The sequence below is a fragment of the Oratosquilla oratoria genome, chromosome 27 (genome assembly GCF_046742065.1).
Source record: "Oratosquilla oratoria isolate Oo_2021 chromosome 27, ASM4674206v1, whole genome shotgun sequence".
In the NCBI taxonomy this organism is placed as follows: Eukaryota; Metazoa; Arthropoda; class Malacostraca; order Stomatopoda; family Squillidae; genus Oratosquilla; species Oratosquilla oratoria.
This window is the reverse complement of record NC_134803.1, coordinates 50,333,716-50,359,728: the sequence shown is the minus strand read 5'-3', so window position 1 is coordinate 50,359,728 and position 26,013 is coordinate 50,333,716. Positions and strand designations below refer to the sequence as shown.

At 38.8% G+C, this 26,013-nt stretch overlaps 2 protein-coding genes across 17 annotated transcripts in view; one reads left to right on the top strand and one right to left on the bottom strand.

The window, feature by feature from the left end:
- LOC143040046 (uncharacterized) overlaps window positions 1–26,013 on the bottom strand; it is a 99,153-nt gene that overhangs the window by 17,056 nt on the left and 56,084 nt on the right. The gene's annotated exons all lie outside the window — the stretch shown is intronic.
- The window catches only part of tweek (transmembrane protein KIAA1109 homolog tweek), a 101,975-nt gene that overhangs the window by 37,790 nt on the left and 38,172 nt on the right, over window positions 1–26,013 (top strand). For 9 of the 15 annotated variants that reach the window (XM_076210633.1, XM_076210634.1, XM_076210646.1 and 6 more), the window contains exons 35-54: window positions 375–555; window positions 2,112–2,273; window positions 3,105–3,208; window positions 3,620–3,744; window positions 9,100–9,271; window positions 10,160–10,290; window positions 10,537–10,682; window positions 14,768–14,929; window positions 15,259–15,457; window positions 16,336–16,541; window positions 16,704–16,851; window positions 17,861–18,109; window positions 19,880–20,123; window positions 21,308–21,453; window positions 21,751–21,886; window positions 22,218–22,343; window positions 22,879–23,062; window positions 24,058–24,237; window positions 24,428–24,580; window positions 25,876–25,981. In XM_076210633.1, the coding sequence (XP_076066748.1) occupies window positions 375–555; window positions 2,112–2,273; window positions 3,105–3,208; window positions 3,620–3,744; window positions 9,100–9,271; window positions 10,160–10,290; window positions 10,537–10,682; window positions 14,768–14,929; window positions 15,259–15,457; window positions 16,336–16,541; window positions 16,704–16,851; window positions 17,861–18,109; window positions 19,880–20,123; window positions 21,308–21,453; window positions 21,751–21,886; window positions 22,218–22,343; window positions 22,879–23,062; window positions 24,058–24,237; window positions 24,428–24,580; window positions 25,876–25,981 (3,260 nt within the window). The remainder of the gene's footprint in view (window positions 1–374; window positions 556–2,111; window positions 2,274–3,104; window positions 3,209–3,619; window positions 3,745–9,099; window positions 9,272–10,159; window positions 10,291–10,536; window positions 10,683–14,767; window positions 14,930–15,258; window positions 15,458–16,335; window positions 16,542–16,703; window positions 16,852–17,860; window positions 18,110–19,879; window positions 20,124–21,307; window positions 21,454–21,750; window positions 21,887–22,217; window positions 22,344–22,878; window positions 23,063–24,057; window positions 24,238–24,427; window positions 24,581–25,875; window positions 25,982–26,013) is intronic. The other 6 variants (XM_076210647.1, XM_076210637.1, XM_076210635.1 and 3 more) reach the window with 4 other exon arrangements.

Genomic DNA, 26,013 nt, shown 5'->3' with positions numbered 1-26,013 from the left:
GGTTTTGTGGGAGTATATGTGAATATTTTGATGCAGCCCAAAGGGATTTCTCCATGTCTTCTCTTTTTCTGCATGAGGGGATGGAGAGGGCTGGTCACCAGTTAAATGAAGTGGCCTTGCTGTAGTGCTTCTGACACAGGGCAGTGGGTGAGATGCAGGGATGAACCGTCATCCAGGAGGAGCCAAGAAAAGAGGGAGGGAGGGGTGGTGAATCAGAGAGGAGTATGTGGGGATGAAATAGGTGGGAGTGGATTTATGCCTTTTGACTTTGGCTGCCTCCCTTGTAAGGGGGAAATCCATTGGTATATGTATGTATGCAAGTTCCATTTCCTCAGCTCTTGTGTGAATAACTTATGACAATTTTCGTCTTACAGGCTTGATTGGAATTTATTGAGTACTGCTTCTCCATCCATCAATGCTTGGATGAATCCTGGAGACAGGCTAACAGTGGCTGTCATTCAGTTCCTTCATACAGCCGAAAGCAGACGCCTCGGTGTAATGGCATCTCTCATGGCAGAAGCTCTTGATGTGCAGAGCATACATGTTCCAATTAAGGTATGTAAGAAGTACAGATGCTCCTCTACTTATGTTCATTCGTTTTACGTTTTTTCGATTTTACGTTTGAACTGACTGTAAAAAAAAAAAAAAAAAATGAGTGACTTTTTTAGTTTAGCGCGCTCTCCGTAGTTCAAACGATACTTACGCATGATGCTGCGTCCATTGTTTACATGGCACAAACGACAGACTGAACGTGCCTTGCCTCCTCCTCCTCCTCCACCATCTCAATTTATGTTGCTTGAATTCAATTTATTTAAAATTAATGTTACAGTAAACTCGCGCTTATCCAAACGTGTTTTAACCGAATAATCGCATTAACCGAATATTTTCTCAATACGGTAGCCATCGCTTCAACCGAACGTATTTGGATCTCAACCGAACATTCAAACACACCCGCCGCCTCTTCCGCCACCCCTGCGCCACCCGCAAGCTTCACCAAGTGCTCACACGGTGGCAGCACACTCCATGTTTACACCTGATCGGCTGTTTATACTCTATAGAATATGTTTATGAACTATTATAAGCATTTCCATGCGTATGTTAAGTTTACAGGTACGAATATTGCAGCTGACATTACCGCATAAAACTCTACGGGAATGAAACATACAACGTAGGATTAACCGAACATTTCGGTTAATCAGACATTTCTAATACCCCTTGGAGTTCGGATAAGTGGAAGTTTACTGAATTTTACAATGCTATGTGTATAATTAATGATTTAGGGGTGTTTTATAAGATACGGTAATAGAATTTACGGATGTATAGTACAGTATGAACGGTCATACATTACTAGAACGTTCAGTAACAACTTACGTTCATTTTCAACTTACGTTCGGAACGTAACTAAAACGTAAGTTGAGGAGCGTCTGTATATAGTTGGGGGTGTTTTGGTACATCCAATTTTCATTTATTTATTTATTCATATATGGAAAGAATGAGGGAAGAAATATTAGTAAAAGAGGTGTGGAAGGCAGAGGTGGAAAGAGTGAACATGAGGGGGTGACCAAGGATGAGATGGATGGATGGGATAAAAGGGGCATTGGGAAAGAGGGGAGTGTCTGTTGAGGAAGGAAGGGAGAAGACTAGAAGATGGGGGTGAATGGAGAATGGTTATGTATAGATGATGCTGTGATGCATGGACCGAGTGGGTGAGGGATAGGGGGGTGAGGGAGTGTTTGTGGATGATATTTTGATGTAGCCTGAAGGGATTTCTCCCCATCTTCTCTTTTTTTCTTTATGGGGGGTCACCAATTAAGTGAAGCAGCTTTGCTGCACTGCTGACCCAGGGTAGTGGGCAGGATGCAGGGATGACCCATCCAGGAGGAGCCAAGATAAGAAGGAGGCAGGGTGGTGAATTGGAATGGAGTATGTGTGGATGGAATGGGTGGGAGTGGATTTATGCCTTTGCTTTTTGGCTACCTCCCTTATAAGGGGGAAATAGCCATTGATATATGCATATATATATATATATTTATTAGTTTTTTCTTTCTTTTTAAGAAATCAGAACAGTATTGATTGACTCTGAGTAATTGTGTTTGTTTTGTTTTTGCCAGAACAAATATGTGAAATTGACACCATTGAGCCAAACTCTGCAAGAGGATCCATCATGTCAGTTGTGTACAGTTTTGCGCCGCTATGTTCTGCAGTCAGCCCTAAAGACTATAGAAGCCAACCTGACTCCTCCAAACTTACCCAAGCTCGCCACTTTGAGACAAGTAAGATAATACATAAAATAGACAGTACACTGTGGTATAATTGACTTTTATTCTTTTTCTACCTCCTCTACTCCTTCCCCCTCTCTTTTGTCTGTCTGTTGAAGGCACACATATTTATGGACATGTTGAAATTTATTAAATGCTTTTGTAAAGAAAGTGCCAAGATAAGAGGGAGGGAGGAGGGTGGAGGGGAGTGAGGGCATATTAGGGATTGAATGGGTGGGAGTGGTTTTTATGCCTTTGTTTTTTTTGGCTACCTCCCTTATAAGGGGGAAAAAGCCTTTGGTATATGTATGTATGTAAAGAAAGTAAGAGTCTTCATCCATAAGGACCTAAGATGAAAGGGAAGTGGGTAATGGATAAGAATGGGATGGGTGGTGGTGGATTGCCTTGGCTGGGAACCTTCTTTACGGGGGGGAGGGGGTTGCCGTATAATGAATCAGTTTGGGTAGATCAGCTCTGGTTTTCAGGCTATGTTGTGGAAACACTCTCTTGCCACACTGACTTTGACCTGAATGGTGTGGCAAAGGAGGGATGATCCTTCACCCATGAGGTGCTAAGATGGGAAGGACAATTAACGGGTATTCCATGAATGTAGGATGGGTGTTGTGTGGGTCATTTAATTCACCACCCTTCCCCTTAGAAGGAGGTGCCTTGAAAAGTTACATACATACATACATATACCAAAGCCTTTTTCCCCCAATTATAAGGGAGGTAGCCAAAAACTTATGTCCAATGTAGGGGCTCAAACCCTCGACCCTGTGATTAAGAGCCTTATGCTCTACCGACTGAGCTAGCCGGGCATGTTTTAAGAATGATTATTTCTTTTAGGGTGTTGTAGTGCTGAGCCGACAGTGGAAGAATGCACTCTACATGCCACTTTTGATGGAACAGAGTTTCAAGATACGCCAAGCACGGCCAACACATGCCTTTAGGTAACTATTTCAAGCTTAAGAATATTGATATTTTATGGATATGAAATTTGTACATGTTATTTAAAACTAGGTTGGAATTTTTTTATTTCATTCTGCCTGCCACCATTGGCTTATTTTATTTGTCTTCATGACATGCTATTGAGATTACAAGTTTGATACCTGAACATGTGGCTGTTAGGTAGATGTATCAGGTACTCCTTCCCATTTTGAGACTGTTTTCTGTAAACAGTATTGCTTCTTAATAGGGATTCAAGTTGTACTTATTGAGTTTTATTTTGGAGAAAAAAAAAATGTATTTATATTAGTTGAAGTGTGGTCACAAATTAAAAAAAGAAAAGAAAATAAAAAAAGATAGAATTTTCAAGTGACCTTAGACACTCAGACTCACCAAATGCATAATGTTATTTTCAGACCCCACGTGAACTTTGAAGGTCGACACAGTCCGGAGTGTGAGACGTTGGTGGAGGAGTGTGAGGTAACAGATGAGAAGACGATGTTACTCAATGCAGAGGGAGGGTCTCTTCACTCGAATAAACGTAAGGTTTGCTAAAATTGTTGAAAGGTGTCTGAGATCAGAGATGTTAGGTTGTGGCTTTGCAGTCAGCACAAAATGGGCACAAACAGTTGGAACAGAGTAGATGTGTAGTTTAGGACAGAGAAAAGAGTTTTCATGCATTTTGTGATCAGGATTGCCTCCATGCACTGGTGGCATAACCAAGAGTGGCGTGTAGGTCTTGCATCCTCCCAGTTGTGGGTTGAAGTCCTGCATCCTTCTTCTGTTCTTAGCAATGACTATTACCTTTCCCAACAATCCAAGATGATAACTTCACTCACAGCACAGCTATGCACCTTAGGTTGTATGCTGCTCACCAGCACCTGTTGCTTTTGTAGTGCTTAGGTTTGAAATAACTAAAGATATGTTTGTGATGCAGTAGACTTGGGAGGTAGGATATATGTAGATTTTGTCAGTGTCCTCAGATACATATTATAGCACAAGAAATACCCAAACTCGTACATGTATGTATGACGGACATTTCTCCCTTTCTGTCAGCTGTTTGCTGTTTCCAGCAAGAAGACCATGGCCCCAAGAAACTATAGGGGGCTGAGATAATTGTAGCAAAGACCATCAGATGTACCTATGATCAAACTACACTTGATATACATTCTTAATTTGTTTAATGCCACTTCACACTTCATTTTTTCCTCTTTTCCCTTCCTCTCTCTTTCTCCCCTTTATTCTCTCTCTCCCTTTTGATCTCTTCCTCTTCTTTTATTTCTCTTCCCCTTCCTCCCCTTCCCCCTTCCCCTTCTCTTTCCTCCCCTTCCCTTCCTCTCACTTACCTCCATTTCATTATTTTGCACTGATGGGTTTGGCACCATTCTTTAGCAGTTTATAGTTTCTTGTACATACATATATCAAGGGTTTTTTCCCCCTTACTAGGGAGGTAGCCAAAATCAAAAGGCATAAATCTACTCCCACCCATTCCATCCCTAACATACTCCACTCTCATTCATCACCCCTTCCTCCCTCTTATCATGGCTCCTCCTGGATGATGGGTCATCCCTGTATCTTGCCCACTGCCCTAGGTCAGAAACAATGCAGCAAGACACAGCACATCCACAGCAAGGCCACTTCATTTAATTGGTGACACCCCCTCTCCATCCCCTCATGCAGAAAAAGAGAAAATAGGGAGAAATCCCTTCAGGCTGTCAAAATATCATTCACACATACTCCCACAAACCCCCCCATCCCCCACCCACTCCCTTCCATGCACAACCATTCTCCACTCACCCCTATCTTCTGTCTTCTCCCTTCCTACCACAACAGACATTTTCCTCTTTCCCAGTGTCCCTTTTACCCCAACCATTCATCTCATCCTTAGTCGCCCCCTTGTGTTCACTCCCTCCAACTCTACCTTCCACACCTCTTTTACTAGTCTTTCTTCACTCATTCTTTCCATGTGTCCAAACCATCCCAATACTCTTTCGTCAACCCTATCTCCCAACTCCCTTTCCACCCCTGCTCTCCTCCTCACCTCATTTCTCACTCTATCCAGCCTAGTAACCCCTACCATACTTCTCAGGCATTTCATCTTATGTTTCATGTTTCTGCCCCATACAGTGCTGTCAATACAATCACCCCCTCATACAGCCTTCTCTTACCATCCATTCCCAAATGCCTGTTTAACTTTTTAGTCCCCCAAGGCATTTATTTGCCTCTCTCAGTCTACATTCAAAGGATTACAAAGGATTACAAAGGCGGAGCATGCCGACAGGAGACCTTTTGATCCATATCTAGGTCGGATGCGAAAAAAAAATCATATCAATAATAAAATAATAAATAAAAACTATGATAATGTAAATAACAAATAAAATACATAAATAAATGCATAGGTATAGTTAAATAATAAACAAACAGGTAAATAGTAAATAATAATAAATTGACATATAACTAATAATAAATGAAAATCAGACAGACAAATGATAACAAAACAAAAACAAATAATATAAGATAAATCATAATCATTACAGCATCTTACTTAGGTATTTATCTAAATGATTCTTAAAGCTTTGAACTGAACTACATTGCACTACCTGTGCAGGAAGTTTATTCCATTCATTAACTACACGGTTGGCAAAGTTGTTTCTACCTACTTCCAAATTGAATCTATTTCCGGACAGTTTGAGACCATTGTTTCTTGTCTGATTCTCATTCAGTGTAAAAATTTGGTCACTTTTGATGTTGTCAATTCCCTTTAGAATTTTAAAGACCTGTATCAAGTCACCTCTGAGTCTACGCTTTTTTAGGGAAAACAGATTCATATGTTTTAGTCGATTTTCGTATGATTTATTTTTTATATTTGGAATCAGTTTTGTGGCTCGCCGTTGTACTTTTTCCAGTCTGTCAATGTCTTTAATGAGATTCGGTGACCATACGGAAACAGCATATTCCAAATGTGGACGAACTAATGATTTATATAGCTTGTTAATGAGTGATGGACTTTTGAAATCAAAAGATCGCGCAATCAGTCCTAGAATCTTATTTGCTTTCTCAGAGGCTAAAATACACTGCTTGGATGATTTTAGGTCGTTACTGATAATTACTCCGAGATCTTTTTCACTATCCACTTTTGTTAACGAATTACCAAATAACTTGTAATCGTACTTGCTGTTATTTTTACCTATGTGCATTACCTTGCATTTACTTGTGTTAAATATCATTAGCCACTTTTCAGACCATTGCTGTAATTTATCTAAATCTTCTTGAATATCTAATTGGTTTGAGTGATCATTTGCCACTCCGCACAGTTTTGTATCATCAGCAAATTTGGAAACAGTAGATTTTAGTCCATGGTCTATATCATATTCTACCTCCACCTCCACTCCTTTCCTGCCACATTTGCCCCCAAGTGTCTAAAGCTATCCACTTCCTCCAATCTCTCTCCTTTAATACTCACTTCCAATTTGCTGCCATCCTCTCCCCTTGTACATCTCATCACCTTACTTTTACCCACATTTATCTTCAACTTCCTTCTTTCACACACCTTCCCAAACTCTGTTGCTAACTTTCTTAATCCCTCCTCTGATTCTTCTACAAGCACAATGTCATCAGCAAACAACAACTGGCTTTTTTCCCATTTTTCTTCATTTTCTTAACCATTTCCAATCCCCGGCCCATTACCCTTGCATTTACCTCTCACACCACCCCATCCACATATAAATTGAACAGCCAAGGTGACATAACACATCCCTGCCAAAGTCCCACCTTTACCTCAAACCACTCACTCTTTCCCTTTCTAATTCTAACACAGGCTCTACTACTCTTGTAAAAAAACTCTTGACTGTTCTTAACAGCTTTCCTCTTATCCCATATATCTGCAATATCTCCCACAGTGTCTTCCTGTCTACCCTGTCATAAGCCTTTTTCAAATCCATAAAGGCACAAAAAAACATCCTTACCTTTTCCTAAAGCTTTCTCACATATCTGCCTTACCATAAATATCTTTTTCATGTATCACAAGAATCTAGGATTTTCAATTTCTAGTTTCTTGTGGTACATGAAAAAGAATATATATGTGCATATAATTGGTGTAGGCAAATTATCTTCCCATCTTCATTCTTGCCTTCAGTTCACCCAATCAGTCATCATTTGGGAAGGGAGCTATGCTCGTGGTGACCCATCTTTGTATCTTTCAGCATCAAGTTTATTCTTAAAATTGTGAATAGTATTTGTGCCCACACTGGTGTGATGAGGGGGAGAGCTGTTAAGGATCTGTGACCTGTGTGTGGCAGCTTCTCACAAGAAGCAGTATTTCATGCAGTGGCTGCAAGTTTTCTCATATATAAAGAATAGCAGCATACATTGTCAGCTTTGTATAGTATAAGAATAAATGTATGGCTAGTATGAATACTAGAAATGGAAAAAGATATATGATGTGAAATTAGGAAGTGAAATGGAGGAATATATCTTTGCTCTTATTCTTGGACAGCCCATGTTTACAGTTTACATCTGCATGCCCCTTGTTCTGTTCACTCACATCTCCATTTTATACAAGTGTCTCCTTAAGATGTACTTTTTTCCCCTAATTCCTGTTTAACATAAGTTACATTCTTTTTCTTAATCTTACTCTTTTTCTGTCTTGGATGCAAATAATGATAATACTTGTCGCCTTGAATTGACTGGAGATCTACAATCCCATCATGACTGGCAGCGTTCTTTGGGTTCTTCCATAGATCTCTCTGTGAAGAAACTTTGGACTTTTCTGTATTGTATTGGTACAGGACAGTTTGTCACCAACTTTTATTAGTAGAAGAAGAGAGCTGTCATCATTGGCTCTATGTGAAAAGGTGGAGAGATTACAATTGAAGTTGATAGAGAGAGAGAGATCCTGGGTCTGCCCCAAAGTGGGTGTCAGCCTCTCCAGGCTACACCTTCAGGTGGAGATGAGGGTGTTGACAGGTCTTGAACATGGAAGGCAGGAGGATGACTCTTTGATGTCCATCTTCCAGTACCAGTTGTAGGTACCTGTTATTGGTTCCTGGATGTCAGCGCATGTACCCTATCCATAATCTTCGAGTGCTTTATCATTATACAACATCCTATTAACAGTCTGTGAAACAACCTTATATGCTTTAGTTTGTCATGCCTCCCTTGCATGGTCAGTCTCAACATAGTGATGTTCTCCTTCCAATGAAGGAATATTCCAGCAGCATTCAACCAGTTTCTGTGCCAATGCATGTACTCCTCTCCCTCTGTTTATGGAATTACATGTGTTCTTTTCCGAAGAATACAGTTCTCACTCATGACATGACCAAACCATTTTAATGTCTTGATAATAACATCTCAACACTTCCTTCATATAACATCACAAAGTTTATGTACTACCATCCCATTTAACTGCCACACATTTCCATTGTTTACATTATGAATGAGTGCTGCAAACATATCATTCCTTTTCCACAGATTTCTTTTTAATATGTTCGAATGTAAACATATGCATTATGCAACCTCTTTGGACATGTAGTCATAATGGAGATTGATAATAGAGAATGAAATTAATACTAAATTGATTGATAATGATAGATGCAGTGATTGAGCATTCCATACTTTTTATTATAATGGCAGTGATTATGCAATTCAATAGTTGCTGATACTGTGAAAGTTCTAAAACAGTGTTCGGTGCTTATAAATCATCCCTATTTAACAATGGCAGTTCAGTGTTGTTCTTTATCATCTGGATACAAATTAATCAAACAGCGTAATGGAATAAGCATTCCCTGATTCACTTCTTCACTTGGATAAAATATGCTCATAATACAACTAAGGTAAGTTGAATTAATCCAAGAATATTAAACTCAATTGACAAAGAGTCATTCTATCCATTCTCTAGACTTAGAAAACAGCTCCAGTAATAGTCCCAATGATATGACAGAGGGTGTGGTCAGTTCGGGATCCACTCAGCTTCCGCCCAGAAAGCCACTGCTTCCCTCGTATCCACCAAGGTCATCCAGGGCTTCGGTCATCTTTCCCATACTTTCCAACAACTTTGAATCTCCAGCAAGGTAAGCTCACGTTTTCTACCGTATTAATCTTGCCAAGACTTTTCAGACTGAACTATGATTGAGATTCCTCATTAATAGTGCAAGAAATCATACATCTCATAGAAGTTGAGTACATTACTGACTCTCTCTTCTTCTTCTTTGCGTTCTCCTTCTTTTCTTCTTCACATTCTTCTTCTCCTCCTTCTTCTTCTTCTCCTTCTTCACATTCTTCTTCCTCATGATCTTCTTCTTCTACTTCTCCTCCTCCTCCTTCTTCTTCTTCTTTACGTTCTTCTTCATGTTCTTCTTCTTCTACTTCTTCTCCTCCTCCTTCTACTTCTTCTTCTTCTTCTTTACTTTCTTCTTCGTGTTCTTCTTCACGTTCTTCTTCTTCATCTTCTTTGCGTTCTTCTTCTTTTTTTCTTCTTCGCATTCTTCTTCACATTCTTTTTCTTCTTTGCGTTCTTCTTCTTTTCTTCTTCACGTTCTTCTTCTACTTCTCCTCATCCTCCTTCTTCTTCTTTACTTTCTTCTTCGTCTTCTTCTTCTTCATGTTCTTCTTCTTCTTTGCATTCTTCTTCGCATTCTTCTTCACATTCTTTTTCTTCTTTGCATTCTTCTTCTTTTCTTCTTCACATTCTTTTTCTTCTTTGCATTCTTCTTCTTTTCTTCTTCACGTTCTTCTTCTTCTTCACATTCTTCTTCTTCATGTTCTTCTCTTCCTCCTCCTTCTTCTTCTTCTTCTTCTTCTTCTTCTTCTTCTTCTTCTTCTTCTTCTTCTTCTTCTTCTTCTTCTTCTTCTTCTTCTTCTTCTCCTCCTCCTCCTTCTTTACGTTCTTCGTGTTCTTCTTCTTCGCATTCTTCTTCTTCTTCTTCTTCTTCTTTAACCATAATATTGCTGCTGGACAGGTTTCAGATGCCAAGATTTGGTGGATTCTTCCGAGGCAATAGTAGAAATAATCGCAACCCATCAGTGGAGGACCAGGGTGCTGCTAGCCTTAGTTCATCCTCAGATAGACTTTCTGCCTCTAGTATGGAAGGTAAGGGACAAACAATCAAACCTGAGACAGCAGATTGATTTAGTTCATTCTTCATTTTCATGTTGGAGCCCATTCATTTTCGTAGATCATACATTTTTTATAATTTTCTAAGATTTGGTTGTCATTGATATATATATATATATATATATATATATATATATATATATATATATATATATATATATATATATATATATATATATATATATATATACTCATGTTGATTAATCAAAATCATTCTTTAAGATGCTGGTGGTGAATCAAGTGCAATAGGAACTCCGAAACGCAACACAGCTTCACAATACAAACAATCCCAGGATGATTTGTACAATTGGATGGTAAAACAACAGGAGTATGCAAGTGATCCAAAGCATACAGTTTCATTCCCACGGGTAAGGACTACAATTTCAAGAAAATGTATATTTTGATTATGTATAGTTTATATTTGGTCAGTAAATCTTAACTATAGAGTGGTGTGTGTGTGTGTGTGTGTGTGTGTGTGTGTGTGTGTGTGTGTATTTACCTAGTTGTAATATACAGGAGGGGAGCTATGCTCGTGGTGACCCGTCTTTGTATCTCTCCGCATCAAGTTTTATCTTAAAATCTTGTATAGTGTTAGCACATACTGTTTTGTTGTCTAATTTGTTCCATGTATTTATCGCTCTGTGTGGGAAACTGTTCCTTTTCAAGTTTTTTCTATAACTATCCTTTTTTAAAAAATTTCCGTGTCCTCTTGTTTTACCGTTGTCCCACATTAATAGGTCGTTCCTATCTAAAACTTCCATTCCTTTCATTATTCTGTAGATAGTTAGCAAATCTCCTCTTTCTCTTCTTTGTTCCAGAGTTGGTAGGTTCAATTTGGATAGTCTTTGCTCATATGTTAGTTCGGCGAGTGTCGGTGCTAGTTTTGTTGTCGCTCTTTGTAATCTTTCTAGTTTCTTAATATTCTTTTTGGTACTGGGTGTCCAAAGTGATGCTGTGTACTCGAGTTTTGGTCTTATTAGTGTAGTAAGTATTTTCCTTATCATTTCTTCGTCCATATAGGTAAATGCCACTTTGATTGCTCTCAATAAGTTGTAGGTTTCTCCGAACATCTTGTTTATATGCTTATCTGGTTTCATGTCCTTTCCAATCATCACTCCAAGATCTTTTTCATAGTTTGTTTTATTTATTTTTTCTTCCCCAATTCTGTAATCTTTTGATATTCTATTTTTACTCTTTCCAAATTCCATTATGCTGCATTTCTTAATATTGAATTTTACTTCCCATTTTTGAGTCCAATTCCATATTGTGTCCAGATCTTGTTGCAATGAGTTGCAGTCCTCTTCCGTTTTTACCTTCTTAAGTAATTTTGCATCATCTGCAAAAAAATTTATATAGCACTCCACGCCTTCATTCATGTCATTAACGTATACAGCGAACATGATCGGTGCCAGTACTGATCCTTGCGGGACCCCACTTTTTACTTCTTCCCAGTTGGAGAATTTTTCTCTAATTACAACTCTCATTTTCCTCCCAATCAGAAAGTCTTTCATCCATTCCAATAATTTTCCTCTGATGCCACCTTTTGACTCTATCTTATTTATTAGTTTCCTATGAGGTACCTTATCGAATGCCTTTTGCAGGTCCAGAAAAGCACAGTCTGCCCATCCATCTTTTTCTTCTATTATGTCTACTAATCTTGAGTAAAAGCAAATCAGATTTGTTGTACAGGATCTCCCTTGTCTAAATCCAAATTGATTTGGGTTCAGTATAGATTTTTCTTCCAGGTACTTAACCCATCTGTTTTTGATCACTCTTTCACAAATTTTTGCTATTGTGCTTGTTAGTGAGACCGGTCTGTAGTTAGATGGATCTTCCTTATCACCTCCCTTATAAATTGGTACAATGTTTGCTTTTTTCCAGTCCAATGGTACTTTTCCTTCTTTAATTGGTGATTTAATTATATCATATATTTTGTCAGTTAATTCTTCCATGCATTCTTTCAGTATCCAGTTTGCTATTCCGTCTGGGCCATGTGATTTTCTGACATCCAGGGTTTTAATTTGATCACTGATTTCTTTTTGTGTTACGTTTATTTCTTTCATTGCTGGGGATAATTCTCTCTCTCTAACTTCACTGTTAGGCGAGTTTTCTATTGTGAATACTGATCTGAAGTGGTTGTCCATTATTTCAGCCATTTCCAGTTCTTCTGTAAATTCTTTTTTATCTTGGCGCAGTTTTTCTATTTCTTGTTTGTTTTTCAGTTTTCCATTTACATATTTGTAAAATAGTTTGGGTTCTTCTTTACATTTGTCTATTATCTTTTTTTCGTAATTTCTCTTTTCATCTCTGCGTATTTTTACATATTCGTTTCTTAGTTTGATGTATGTTTGCCATTTGCTTTGTTTCTTATCTCTTTTCCATTTTTTCCAAGCTTTGTCCCTTTTTTCCTTTGCTTCACTACATCTTTTGTTGTACCAGTTCTTTATGTATGCCTTTTCCATTTTTTGTTGTGGTACGAATTTGTCCACTCCTTCATTATAAATTTCTTTTAGTATGTTCCATTTTTCTTCTATCCCTGTATCTTCGTTTTGGAATTTTTCCCAGTTTGCATTGCGAAAGAATGTTTTAAGTTTCTCAAAGTTTGTTTTGTTATACATGGGTCTTCCTATTCTATGTTTAACATTTTTGCTTTGGTCTGGTTGTTCTTTCAATTCCATTTCTATTAGTACATGGTCACTTTTTCCTATCGGAGTTTTGTAAATAATATTATTGATTATCTCAGGTTCTGTTGTAAGTATTAAGTCCAATATTGAGGGTTCTTCATTTCCTCTATATCTAGTATTTTCTCTAATCCACTGGGTCATTGTGTATTCAATGGTCAAGTCAAGGAGTACATTGCCCCAGTGTTTCTCTCCCCCTTTCACTGTCATATCTTCCCAGCATATTTCTTTTGAATTAAAGTCACCCATAATTACTGTATTTCCTCCATCCTTCAGTGTTTCAATTAGTTCTTCCTTTGTATCATCTAGTAACTCAGCGTGATCCCTCTGTCCAGGCTTGTGTCTGGTACATATACCACTGCAAATTTTCTTTTCTTCATTTTTTTACCTTCGACTTGTACTATAATTGATTCTACATTATTTTTTCCTTCAGTTATTTTTGTTACAGTTAAATCTTTCTTGGCCAAAATTAGAACTCCTCCGCCCTGTTTGTTCTTTCTATTCTTTGTCCAACAGTTGTATTCTCCTTGTCCCACAGTGTGGGGTGTTAGTATGAACTTTAATTTGGTTTCTACAATTCCCATTATGTCTGGTTTTTCTAATACTAGATAATCATTTAATTCGTTTATTCCTGAGATTATTCCGTCTATATTTGTGTAAGCTATTTTTAGTTTCCTTTCTCCTCCTCCCCTTCTGTCTTCTTTGTTTCCATTTTCTCTATGTACTTTTTCCTCAGCCTCATGTCTATCACTCTCCAAAAAAACTCCTCCTTTTCTTTTGTGTGTGTGTGTGTGTATATGTATATATATTATATATATATATATACATACATATATACATATACATATATATACTCCAAGAGCCTCTCCCCCTTATAAGGGAGGTAGCCAAGTCAAAGATACATATCTACCACCACCCATTCCACTCCCCTCCTCATGGATGATGGGTCATCCCTGTATCCCACCTACTGACCTGGGTCAGAAGCAATGTAGCAAGACACAGTGCATCCACAGCAAGCCTGCTTCACTTTATCAATTAGACCCCCTCTCCAGCCCCTCATACAGAGAAAAGAGATGGGGAGAAATCCTTTCGGGCTGCGTCAAAATATCATTCACACATAAGCATCCCCATCCCTGCCTTCTCCCTTCCTTACTCAACAGGCATTCTCCTCTTGTTCAATGCCCCCTTTATCACATCCATCCATCTCAACCTGTCATCCCTTCAAATTCACTGCCTCTACCTCTGCCTTCCATACTTCTTTTACCAATCTTTCTTCACTCATTCTTTCCATGTGTCCAAACCATCCCAATACTCTTTCATCAACCCTATCTGTGTTCTCCTTTTTCACTCCTCCTCTCTTTCTCATTTCTCACTCTTACCTAGTAACCTATACCATATATATGTATATAATACACCAAGGATGAGATGGATGGATGAGGTAAAAGGGTTGTTGAGAAAGAGGGGATGTTTGTTGAGCCATTTCATGCTCGTATATATATATATATATATATATATATATATATATATATATATATATATATATATATAATATATATATATATATATATATATATATATATATTATATATATATATATATATATATATATATATATATATATATATATATATATATATATATATATATATATATATATATATATATATATATACACACATACATATATGTCATTATATAATTATTTGAAAATCAGGTGTAAGTATATTAATGAAGATTTGTACATGATCATAAATTTATATTTGTGGATATAGGGCACAACAGTACACACAGTGAGTGAAGGCAGTGGTGAGGAGCGATACTACAGCCCTCGTCATGATGTTCCTCCACTTCAAGAACCTCAGCGGGCCCACTTCATAGAAGCACATGTCATCTTTCAGCCTCTTCTGTCTGCAATAGGAGTCATTGCACAACAGGTGGGTGTATAAATGAAGTTTAGTGTATTAGATATCTTGTAATTGATTTAACTGTGTACCAATAAGCTTCTTCCCTGTTTTAAGGGTATACATGTACCAAAAATCCCTTTACACTTTGTAAAGGGGTCATCAGAGTGAAAATATACACCCATTCTACCCTTATCCCACACAAGAGCTTGACAAAAATTCAAAAGTCAAACTCCATTACCAGGGTAAAAGAAAATTTTTACTGCTCTCAACAGACCTCCCCCTTTCTCATACATCTACAAAGTGCTTCATAATACATCCCTAAAGATAGAATTTTTTTTTTGTTTTATGGCAATGCACAGGTGACAGTTGGTGCCCTAGAACAGCTTGGATCCAATGTTTCCATCACAGCAGGCATAGACACACTACGTGTTGACATCATTGAATCAGAAGCATCAAAGCTGAACCACAAAAAGAGGAAGACTGGTATGCATCAAGGTAACTCAGTTAACTTCACTCAAGGGCTTGGTGCATCCTTGTTGGAGAATGTAGATGAGACAGGTATGTATGCATGGCTTATACCAGTTTGGCCCTTCTGCATGGACCTCCTGCCATCTGTCTGTCGTCACTGTCATCATCAAAAGTTAGTGGAAAGTTAATATGTAACCAGTTAGTTGTCTAGTGAATTATGTGTAACATAATTATCACTAAAGTCCTGCAACATACTGTATGTAATTTTTTATCGATAACTCCTTCATTACAGTAACGAGCTTTTGATTTTTGTTGTGTGGCCTTGCACTGAAGTAACTAAGGCCATATTAACCACTTCACTACGATGATAACTTTATGGATGTAGTGAAGGGGCTAAGCACTAATTTTGTTGCATAAATAAATGGATGGCTTATGTCATAATATTATAAAATATAACAAATCGTTAAGGATACAGAATCATAACGTGGTCATTTAATTGTTGCATTTTGCGGGAACAGATCCAGAGATCCTTCTATATCTGAGGACTTTGTTTGGTCCCGTGAATAATTTCAAACCCAGCGAATTGAAAATTTAACTCTTTGTTCCCCTGTACATGTAAGTACCGCACTTTCTCTGTAATAAAATAGACCCAGTCTCACTACGGACCCCTTAAGAAGAAATCCTGGACCTCTTAATGCCTTCTTAGTGGACCTCATCTTAATATTTGTGTTATGGATTCTCTGTGTGTTATCTCTTACCTTAATAAGTTCTCTCATACTTTTTTTAATGTTATATTCTACTTATTTTTGGCACTATTAACCTCATGTACATATGGACTTACTGACATGTTTGTCTTAAATGAGATAATTTTGATCAGCCACCCCTCCTTAGAATGGGGTAAGGGCCTTTTAGGATACATATGTAATTTTGATCCTGCTGTAAGTCTTCAACCAAACAATAACTTCCAGGCAAATTCTTCTTAGACATCAGCAGTGAAGTTCCAGCCTTCTTATGTGAGAGGGTTGGTCTTGAAATTGATGTCAGTAAAGTTGCTGACGACTCGAGAGAGTGGGTTACACACAAACCAACACTGTTTGTTTCAAGAAGTGCCCTCAAGCAGCACACATCGACAATGGTCCAGTTCTCGCTCAATGTGAATTATATTGCACAGCAGGTAATGTTAATATAAAATAGTTACTTTCCCTATTTTTCCCTTTAGAGTTTTCTCATGGATTGGATGATTATTAGTTTTGTGTTCGGCCTCTGAAATATATAACTTATTTTTTCTATCTCTTTCTTGATATTGTGAAATGTACATTTTCCTCTTGTCTTACAGGTCAATATGCCGCTGTTGAGATTGCTTCACCAAATCACTTCAATGTATCAGAATGCAAGAGAAACACAAATGGGATTGAGAGAGCAAAGACCTCGTCAGAATAAGGATGTTAATTTATCACATCACCAGAAAGAAAGCTCTTACTCAGGTAGGTATCTCAGACCAACAGTACTTTCAAGCAGTGTGAACATGCTTGAAGAAAGGAGTAAATGGAGGGAGATTGTGACTAATAAAGGGATGACACTGCCCAGAGATGTGCTTCTTGTCTGCTTCATAATGTATCTCAAGTGAATAAGAATGGAAATCACTCTATGATGAATCTGTTGTCCCAGGGCTCTCTTGAGGATGAAGAGTACTTGAATGAGATTTATTTGTTTATGATGTGGGTAAAAGACTAGTAAAAGAGGTATGGAAGGCAAATGTGGAGGGAGTGAACATGAGGGGATGTCCTAGGATGAGATGGATGAATGGGGTGAAGAGGGCTTTGGGGAAGAGGGGAATGTCTGTTGAGGAAGGACAGGAGAGGACAGAAGACGGGTGAATGGAAAATGGTTGTATATGGATAATGTTGTGATGCATGAGGTGGAATGGGTGGGGGGATGGGGGGTGAGGTAGTATGTGTGAGCAAAATTTGATGCAGCCTGAAGGGATTTCTCCCCATCTTCTCCTTTTCTGCATGGGGGGATGGAGAAGGGGGGTCGCCGATTTAATGAAGCGGCCTTGCTGTGGATGTGCTGTGCCTTGCGACACTGCCTCTGACCCAGGGCAGTGGACAGGGTGCAGGGATGACCCATCATCCAGGATGTGCTAAGATGAGAGGGAGGGTGGAGGGGAGTGGAGTGTATTTAGGGATGGAATGGGTGGGAATGATTTTATGCCTTTTTCTTTTTGGCTACATCCCTTGTAAGGGGGAAAAGCCTTGATATATGTATGTATGTATGATGTGGGTGCATGCTTTCACTTGCTGCCCCCTCCCCCATAATGGCTTCCTTCATTTTTTTTTTTTTTTTTTTTTTTTTTTTTTTTTCCTACTCCTCCCAAGCTACTGTCAAGTGATATCATTTGGTTGGATGGAAGATCATCCTGGCTTGTAAAACTGAGTTTTATCTGACAGTGAAACCTCAATTTTTTTTCCCCCTCCTCCTCCCTCTCCTCAGAGCTTCACGAGTCTGAATTCAAAGGGGCTGAGTACAGCATAAGTATTAGTGAGGAGCAGGCCACCGTATCATCCCTCGGAGGCATCAAAGGACCTCGAGGATCCGTGGTGTCCTCCCTGTCGGCAGTAAGAACATCATCCTCACCACCACCACCATCGGCAGCGCCACCGTCATCACGACTTGCTAGACCTCAGAGTTTTGCCCAGAAGCTTAGATCTTCAACCAAGATGGGCAAAGGTAAGAAAGAAGGTTAGCATCCAATGGTGCCCTTTGTAGATTTTATTTTGGTTAATGGTGCAGCTAAGGGGCAGAATTGGGACAAAATTGGGTATTGGTCAAACAAGATCTTGTTTATTGTGAGGCTGACCACATATGGAATATGATTATCTGGCATTGCACAGAACAATGTGTAAAACACATCTCTTGGTTGAACGGGCTCCCCTTGCAATGATGATGTCTCCAAAGCCAAAGAGAGTTGACTGACATGTGCCGAACTAAGGTCTCATGAGTATGTCACTATAGTGAAAAAGTTAATGGAGATGGTCTTCACCTTTTTGCTATTGTGACCTCCCCTAGACTGAATGTAATTGGCACTAATAATGATAATAATTGTTGTCTTGAGTTTCACTGATTGGAAATCCACAACCCCACAGTGGTTGGCAAATAGTCCTTAGACCCTCCAATAGCTCCCTCTTGGAAGAAACTTTGGACTATTGCATGTATTGTTCTTAGCGTGGGACTCTTTCTATGTCACACACTGAAGGTAGTGGGAAGAGGAGAGCAGTCGTTAGTCTTCAGCCATCTTCATGTGAAAAGGTGGAGGAAATACAGTTCAAGTTGATCAAGGGAGATCTTAGACTCAGTGTAGAGACAATGTCAGCCTTTCTCAACCCCCTCATGGAGGTGAGAAAAGGAGATGGGGAGAAATCCCTTCGGGCTGCATCAATTTATTTCTCATATATACTCCCTCACCCCCCATCCCCCACCCACTCCCCCTCATCCATCACAGCATCATATATATATATATATATTTTTTTTCCCTCTATTATTATGAGGGAAGGTTGCTATGTAAATGTAGTGGCTCTGATGTGGATGTACTGTGTCTTGCTGCATTGCTTCTGACCCAGGCAATGGGCAGGAGACAGGGATGGCCCTTCATCCACAAGGAGCTGAGATAAGAGGGTAACAAGGGTGGTGGATGGGAGTGGATGGGTTGGTGTGGGCCACCATCCTTTTAAGAGGGAAGAACCCTTTGGTATATACATAGATTATTTTGATGTGTATTTTTACATGTTGGTGTTGTTTGCTAAGTCAAACATGAAGACAGGTGGTGAAGATAAGTGAAATTTTACTTTATGTGCTTTTCTACTTTAATACAAATTAGGTAAATACAAGAGCATTTAAGAAAATGAATGTGTACATAATTATACAGTATTTCCCAATACAGTAAGAAGTTAAACTTCATGGAGAGTACTATGTTAAGCTGTAGGGTCATATTTTCTCTCCTTATAATTCATCTTTATTGTGAGTAGAGGCTGCCAAACTTCACAATTGCTGCACAATCAAATAAAAATAGAGAGCATAGTTTAATTTTAGCAAAGAGCTTTATAGTCACTTCATTGCTTTCCATACTTAGTTGATTTCAGATTTTGTTTCACAGTCTAATAGTGAAAGATAATTTACTTTGCTCCAAAACTAAACAGTTCACAATGCTTGAAAATCCTGTTGGTATAGTTTAGATACACAGTAACCAAATATGTATACATTCCCTAACATCCTACTTCACCACAACAAGGCATACCAGGTAATTTCTTTGTATTGTTTGGAACTTTAAGTGGTTCACAATGCTTTGAAATCCTGTCGATATGGGTTTGATATACGTATCCGTGAATACATAAAGTTAAGCATGGTTTCTGTGTGCCTTATTTAACATATTATGGTATGATAGAATTAAAGTTTGTTGCACAGACATTTTCATGCTTTGTATTCCTTTATAACACTGTGTTATGTCTTCATTAGGGTATATGAACCTTGGTGGTGCTGAAAGAGCTACTGGCAGTCCACTCTTCAGTATTAGTGTAAGTGGTTCTGGTCTAGAGGGTGCCACCATCTGCTCCTCAGACAAATCTCCACTCCTGGGTCCAGCAGAAGTCCATCAGACAACCCCTCCTCCACCCATGGCTACACCAAAGTGCTGGAGAAATATCTATTATTTGTTGGACCTTTACACAACGACACCAGAAACTAAAACTGTACAACAGAGGTGAGACTTTTGTTTTGATTTATTATCATTATCATTTTATTTTATTTATTTACATTAGAGAAGAAGAGAAAAAGAGTTTAAATGTGTTTAAGATGAAATGTCTGAGAAGTATGGTAGGGGTTACTAGGCTGGATAGAGTGAGAAGCAAGGAGGTGAGGAGGAGAGCAGGGGTGGAAAAGGAGTTGGGAGATAAGGTTGATGAAATAGTATTGGGATTGTTTGGACACAGAAAGAATGAGTGAGGAAAGATTAGTAAAAGAAATATGGAATGCAGAGGTGGATGGAGTGAACATGAGAGATGACCAAGGATGAGATGGAGGGATGGGGTAAAAGGGCCGTTGGGAAAGGGGGATGTCTGTTGAGGAAGGAAGGAAGAAGACAGAAGATAGGGGTGAGTGGAGAATGGTTGTGTAGGGATGATGCTGTGATGCATGTATGGGGATGGGTTGGGGGGAGTTAGGGAGTAAGTGCCAATGATATTTTGACATAGCCCAAAGGGATTTCTCCCCATTTTCTCTTTTTCTGCATGAGGGGAGGGTTTTTTTTTTTTTTTTTTTTTTTTTTGCCAATTAAATGAAGTGGCCTTGCTGTGGTTGTGGTATGTCTTGCTGCATTGCTTCTGACCTAGGGCAGTGGGTAAGATGAAGGGATGACCCATCATCCAGGAGGAGCTAAGAAAAGAGGGAGGGAGGGGTGGTGAATGGGAATGGAATATGTGGGGTTGAAATTGGTGGGTGTAGATTCATGCCTTTTAACTTTGGCTACCTCTCTTGTAAGGGGGAAAAAGCCCTTGGTATATGTATTTATTAATTTACTATTATTATTATTTATTTATTTTTTAAGGGGGTCAAGTCCCCAGAATATCAACTTAATATAAGTATTTGGCCGAAACCTAAATTACAGGAATCACTTCCTATAATTATAATAATCTTTAAATCAGTTCAACTCAAGCAATATTGATGGAATTCATTTGTTTCTTGCATGATCAGTATTTATCACATCCTATAATTCTAATATAATCTTGAAATCAGATCAATTCCTGCAAGACTGATGGAATTAATTTTGTCTCTGTATATTATGATTCTTTAGCTTCATGTCTATGAATATTATAATTCTCAAGATTTATGTCTCTGAATATTGAAATTATCGAGGTTCATGTCTACAAATATTGAAATTTATTGCAGATCTTCAGTGATTCCGGATGTGTCGGAGGGCTACAAAGGCAGTCGTAAATATGACTTGCTGAAGGAAACTAAGGCTCCTGATGTAGAAGCTGGACTTGGCTCATCTAAACCATCGTCTCTTGTAGCGGACAAGACAAAAGAATTAGGTCAGTGGACTGCTTTTGTGTCGAATTTAGCAGAACCATATTTTTTCTAAACAGTCAGTTAGACAGTTCTTAATAGCTTGGAATGCAATTGAAGTGAAAGTTCTCTAACATCTCAGAATAAACCTATATATAGTGGACAAGACAAAGGAATTAGGTTAGTGGACTGCTTTTGTGTCAAACTTAGCAGAGCTGTATTTTTTTCTAAACAATTGATTCTTAATAGCTTAGAATGAAATTGAAGTGAAAGTTCTCCAACATCTCAGAATAAACTTGTATATTTTTCTCTCCTGTCAACAGGCCTTATTTCTGGTGAACGAACACCTTTGGTTGTATTTGGTTTAGCAAAGATCCAAAGAACAAAGCTGCTGGCAACTTTGAGTGGACTCAAATTAGAAGCGGAAATGACAGCAATACACTCTTCTCTGACATTCAGGTTAGAACTGAAGAGTTTCCTTTCCTTTTCTTCTCAAGCAAGTAAACTAGCACCTATAGATGTTATCTTACTTGTCAATAATATAAAAAAGTATTCAAATTTAAAAGATTCAATTACACAAAGCTTTAAGTGAATGTGATTATACTGATGTTCTATACCAATGATTGATTTGATGAATTTACCGCTATCATAAGTAGAGGAGGTAATTGATCACTGGGTGTAGATTAAAGTGATAAGAAGTAGTCAGAGATACAATATATCTATCTTCTCTCTCAAGTAAGAGACATGGGCATTTGATGGTTGTTGCAGTCACTTCCGTTTACTATTGCAGGGAAAAGGTGAGAGGTCAAAGAACAACCTTGCACCCCAATTCAAGGACGACTTCAGAGTTGTCCCTGACTGGCCACATTGGTACCTCAATGATTGTCTTGTTGGAAGGAATAGCTCCAAATCAGCAGTGAGTTTTTTTTTTTTTTTTAATTTCAAGTCTTGCTGGAAAGTGTAAATTTTTACCTAAGATTGTAATCTTCAAAGACTGAAATCTACCTCCTCAATCTCTTATTTGGTTCAGTTTACCTGTCACTACATTTAGTCTAAGTAGTCTCTATATATTGTATACAGTAGGTATGAATACTGAAATTGGTTTAGGCCTACCCTCACTCCTTCATTATATGGCAACCCTCCTCATCCATTAAAAAAACAGCTATTTTTTGCCGTCTCCCATCCCTTCTTATACAATTGTAATATTAATTTAATTTTTTTTTCTATTCATGATATGCATAATCAATGTAGAATTGCCTGTATTTGACATTCATACATACATATACCAAGGTCCTTTTCCCCTTACAAGGGAGGTAGCCAAAGTCAAAAGGCATAAATCCACTCCCATACTTCATCCCCACACACTCCACTCCCAATCACCACCCCTCCCTTCCTCTTTTATTGGTTGCTCCAGGATGACAATACAGAATAATTTAATTCTTTATCAACAGAACTGTTGTGCGAGTTACCATTGGCAAGAGTCAAGGTCTTTATTCAAGTTTATCTCGCAAAGCCAAAGAAAAAAATTCTGCCCTCATCACAATTGGTGATATTAATGTTGACATTCCCCAGCATCCAGTCATTTTGCATGATATGATGACAAGAGGAAGCAAGCAGCTGTCTTTCACACTGCAGGTATAGTACAAATTTTCTTCCTCCCCAGTTATACTTACAATATTGTATAGAATTTAGTGTTGTGGTCTATAAGTATGTCAGGAAAAGGGTATTAACAAGTGTTCATGGAGAGGGTGAGAAAAGTGTCTGTTGAGGTGAGGAACAAGGGAGAAGGGAAGCTGGAGAAAGATGCTTAGATCAGTAAATGTGATTGAGGAATTATGTGATAACTTTGAAAGTGTCAAAAGCTGAAGTTTTCAACACCAGTTTTCTATCTTGGATTTTTCTCAATTATTGATAAATGAATGGTTAAAGCATTATAAACACTGTTTCTTAGCACCCAGAAAACACTGGAGAACAAATAGAATACTATCTTTAAATGTCCCAAGTTAGGAACCAGAGTAATAGGGTACAGCATCTGGTTTGTGAATTGTATTAAGTTATTTATTATCACAATTTCAGAAAGACAAAATGTTAGTAAACTACAGCCCAAATTTATTACATCATGATTTTCTCTAGCTAGTAGCGAGCAGTAAAACAACTTCCACTAAGGACAAGTATGTTTTCCCATCCAAATTTACATACATATACCAAGGCTTTTTCCCCCTTCCAAGGGAGGTAGCCAAAAAGGGAAAGGCATAAAATCACTCCCACCCATTTCATCCCTAAATACACTCCACACCCCTCCCACCCTTCCTCTCATCTGAGCACCTCCTGGATGACGGGTCATCCCTGCACCCTGCCCACCGCCCTGGGTCAGAAGCAGTGTCGCAAGACACAGTACATCCACAGCGAGGCCGCTTCATTTAATCGGCGACCCCCCCTCTCCGTCCCCCTTTGCATATAAGGCGAGGACGGGGAGAAATCCCTTCGGGCTGCGTCAAAATTTACTCACACATACTACCCCACCCCCCACTTCCCCGCCCATTCCTCCTCATGCAGTCACAACATCATCCATATACAACCATTCTCCACTCACCCATCCAAATTTAATTTGCATAATCTTTATCATCAAGGAACTACGCGTGGCAAGACCAAGTGCCAGGTTGAGTCGTGGAGCTACAGTTGAGGAACCTGATGGAGGAACGGCATCTCCTCGCCCAGCACCAGAGCACGCTTCAGGGGAAACTTTGGAGTCGTCACACTCGGATACTCTGCTCAACCCGCTTGTTATTCAGTTCTCAATTTTACTGCAGGTATTATTCCCTCTTAAAATCTCCAGTTTGTTTTACCTGTGCATAACCTGCATTTAGGTTAATTGGTTGATATATTTTTTATACAGTGGGAGTGGAATGATGCCATTTGACTCTGGCTACCTCGCATGTAAGGGAGAAAAAGCCCTTGGTATATGCATGTATGTAAGAGAACTCCAAATTTTCATTCCAGAGCTTGTGTATTCAAGCAGCTTTGTTGCCTTCATTACAAGCACAATACCGCATGGAACAGGTATCCAGCCTTGGTATTACAGGTGCAAAGGCAAAGTTCAACATTCATCTCTCCACTCATCATCTTTCATTTTCAACAAAACTACATGATTTGGTATGTGAAAAAAAGTTTTGTTACAATAATAATTACTATAGGTGGAGGTAGGGGTTGTTGAGCTGCCTTGAACAATGAGCTAGCAGGTGCTTCCTCTTAGATCCTTTGTCCAACCATTGTCTTGGTGTCTATGTAAGTTTTTATTTCTGCTGTCCAAATATCATGCTTCCACTTCTTCTAAGTATGTTTAGCTTTTTTCATGTTTTCCTTCACTGTGAGGTCATTTATATGTATTTACCTAGTTATATTATATGGGAAGGGAGCATCAAGTTTTTTCTTAGAATCTTGAATAGTGTTTGCACACACTATTTCTTTATCTAAGTTATCCCAGGTATCCAGTACTCTGTGTGGGAAGCTATTTTTTTCAAATCTCTTCTATAGGTGAAAGTTGTGACTTTGTGTAGGAAGAAAATACAGAATGGAGGATTAGTTCCCTCACTCAGTCTCATTTAGCACCCTTTTGTGACGCATGAGCAGTGGCATGCAGAGAGGGGGCCAAAGGGGCGGTGGCGCTGGGCATCCAAATGGTGAGGGGTATCCAATCAGATCATTTGGGGAAAAGAATTTAATCAGTTTCTGATTTATATTTAAATCAAATAAAGCGTTTATTTTATGTTTCATAATATTTCTTAGTACTAGGCTTTATACTTGAATCTTTGGGGCATACTATCAAGGATTTGGCCCCAGGCATCACCAGGCCTCTGTATGCCACTGCACATGAGTACATGGTGGCAGATTCATTCCCCCCACCATAGGAAGACTAGAAAGCGGTAGCCATAGAAGTAGTAAAGGAGAGGTTCGAGGGAGCAGTATTGAGGAGAGACAGCAGTAATGCTGAACTGCTGTCACCTCGCCCTATAAATGAGGGATAGCAGTAGATCAAAAGTAACATAATTCATTTGTGATAATGATGATTGAGGATTTGGTTTAACATCACAAACTCCACCTATCAGGAGGCTAGGACAATGCCCCTTACAGAGGATTTTGTAGCATGGAATTTAATGAACCATGCCCTTGGTCCAACTCACATGCAGTAGAGTTTGAGCCGCCATCACCTCTATCTCTGTCTCAAGTAGCGACACTCTAACCCTCTTGACCAGCAGGGATCATTCCTTTATAAGTAGAGATTTTAGATGACTGATGTATGGCTCTGGTCTGTGAGAGGAGAATGGGTGGATGTAGGCCAAGACTTGGCCACCCCACTCGTAAGAGAAAAGGGACCTTTTGGTGCACATGTGTAGGTATATTGTTTTTTGCATAACAAATGTATAATGATTTCGTAAACTACTTTTCAGCCAAGTGAATCTCATTTGCCATCATCTGCAAGCATTGAACTACCACAAGTGCATGTTGAGGCTGAATACCTTCAGGATGATGCCAGCAACAATGAACAGTATGCAGGTTTGTAGCCATAATCACTTTTGGATGACAGA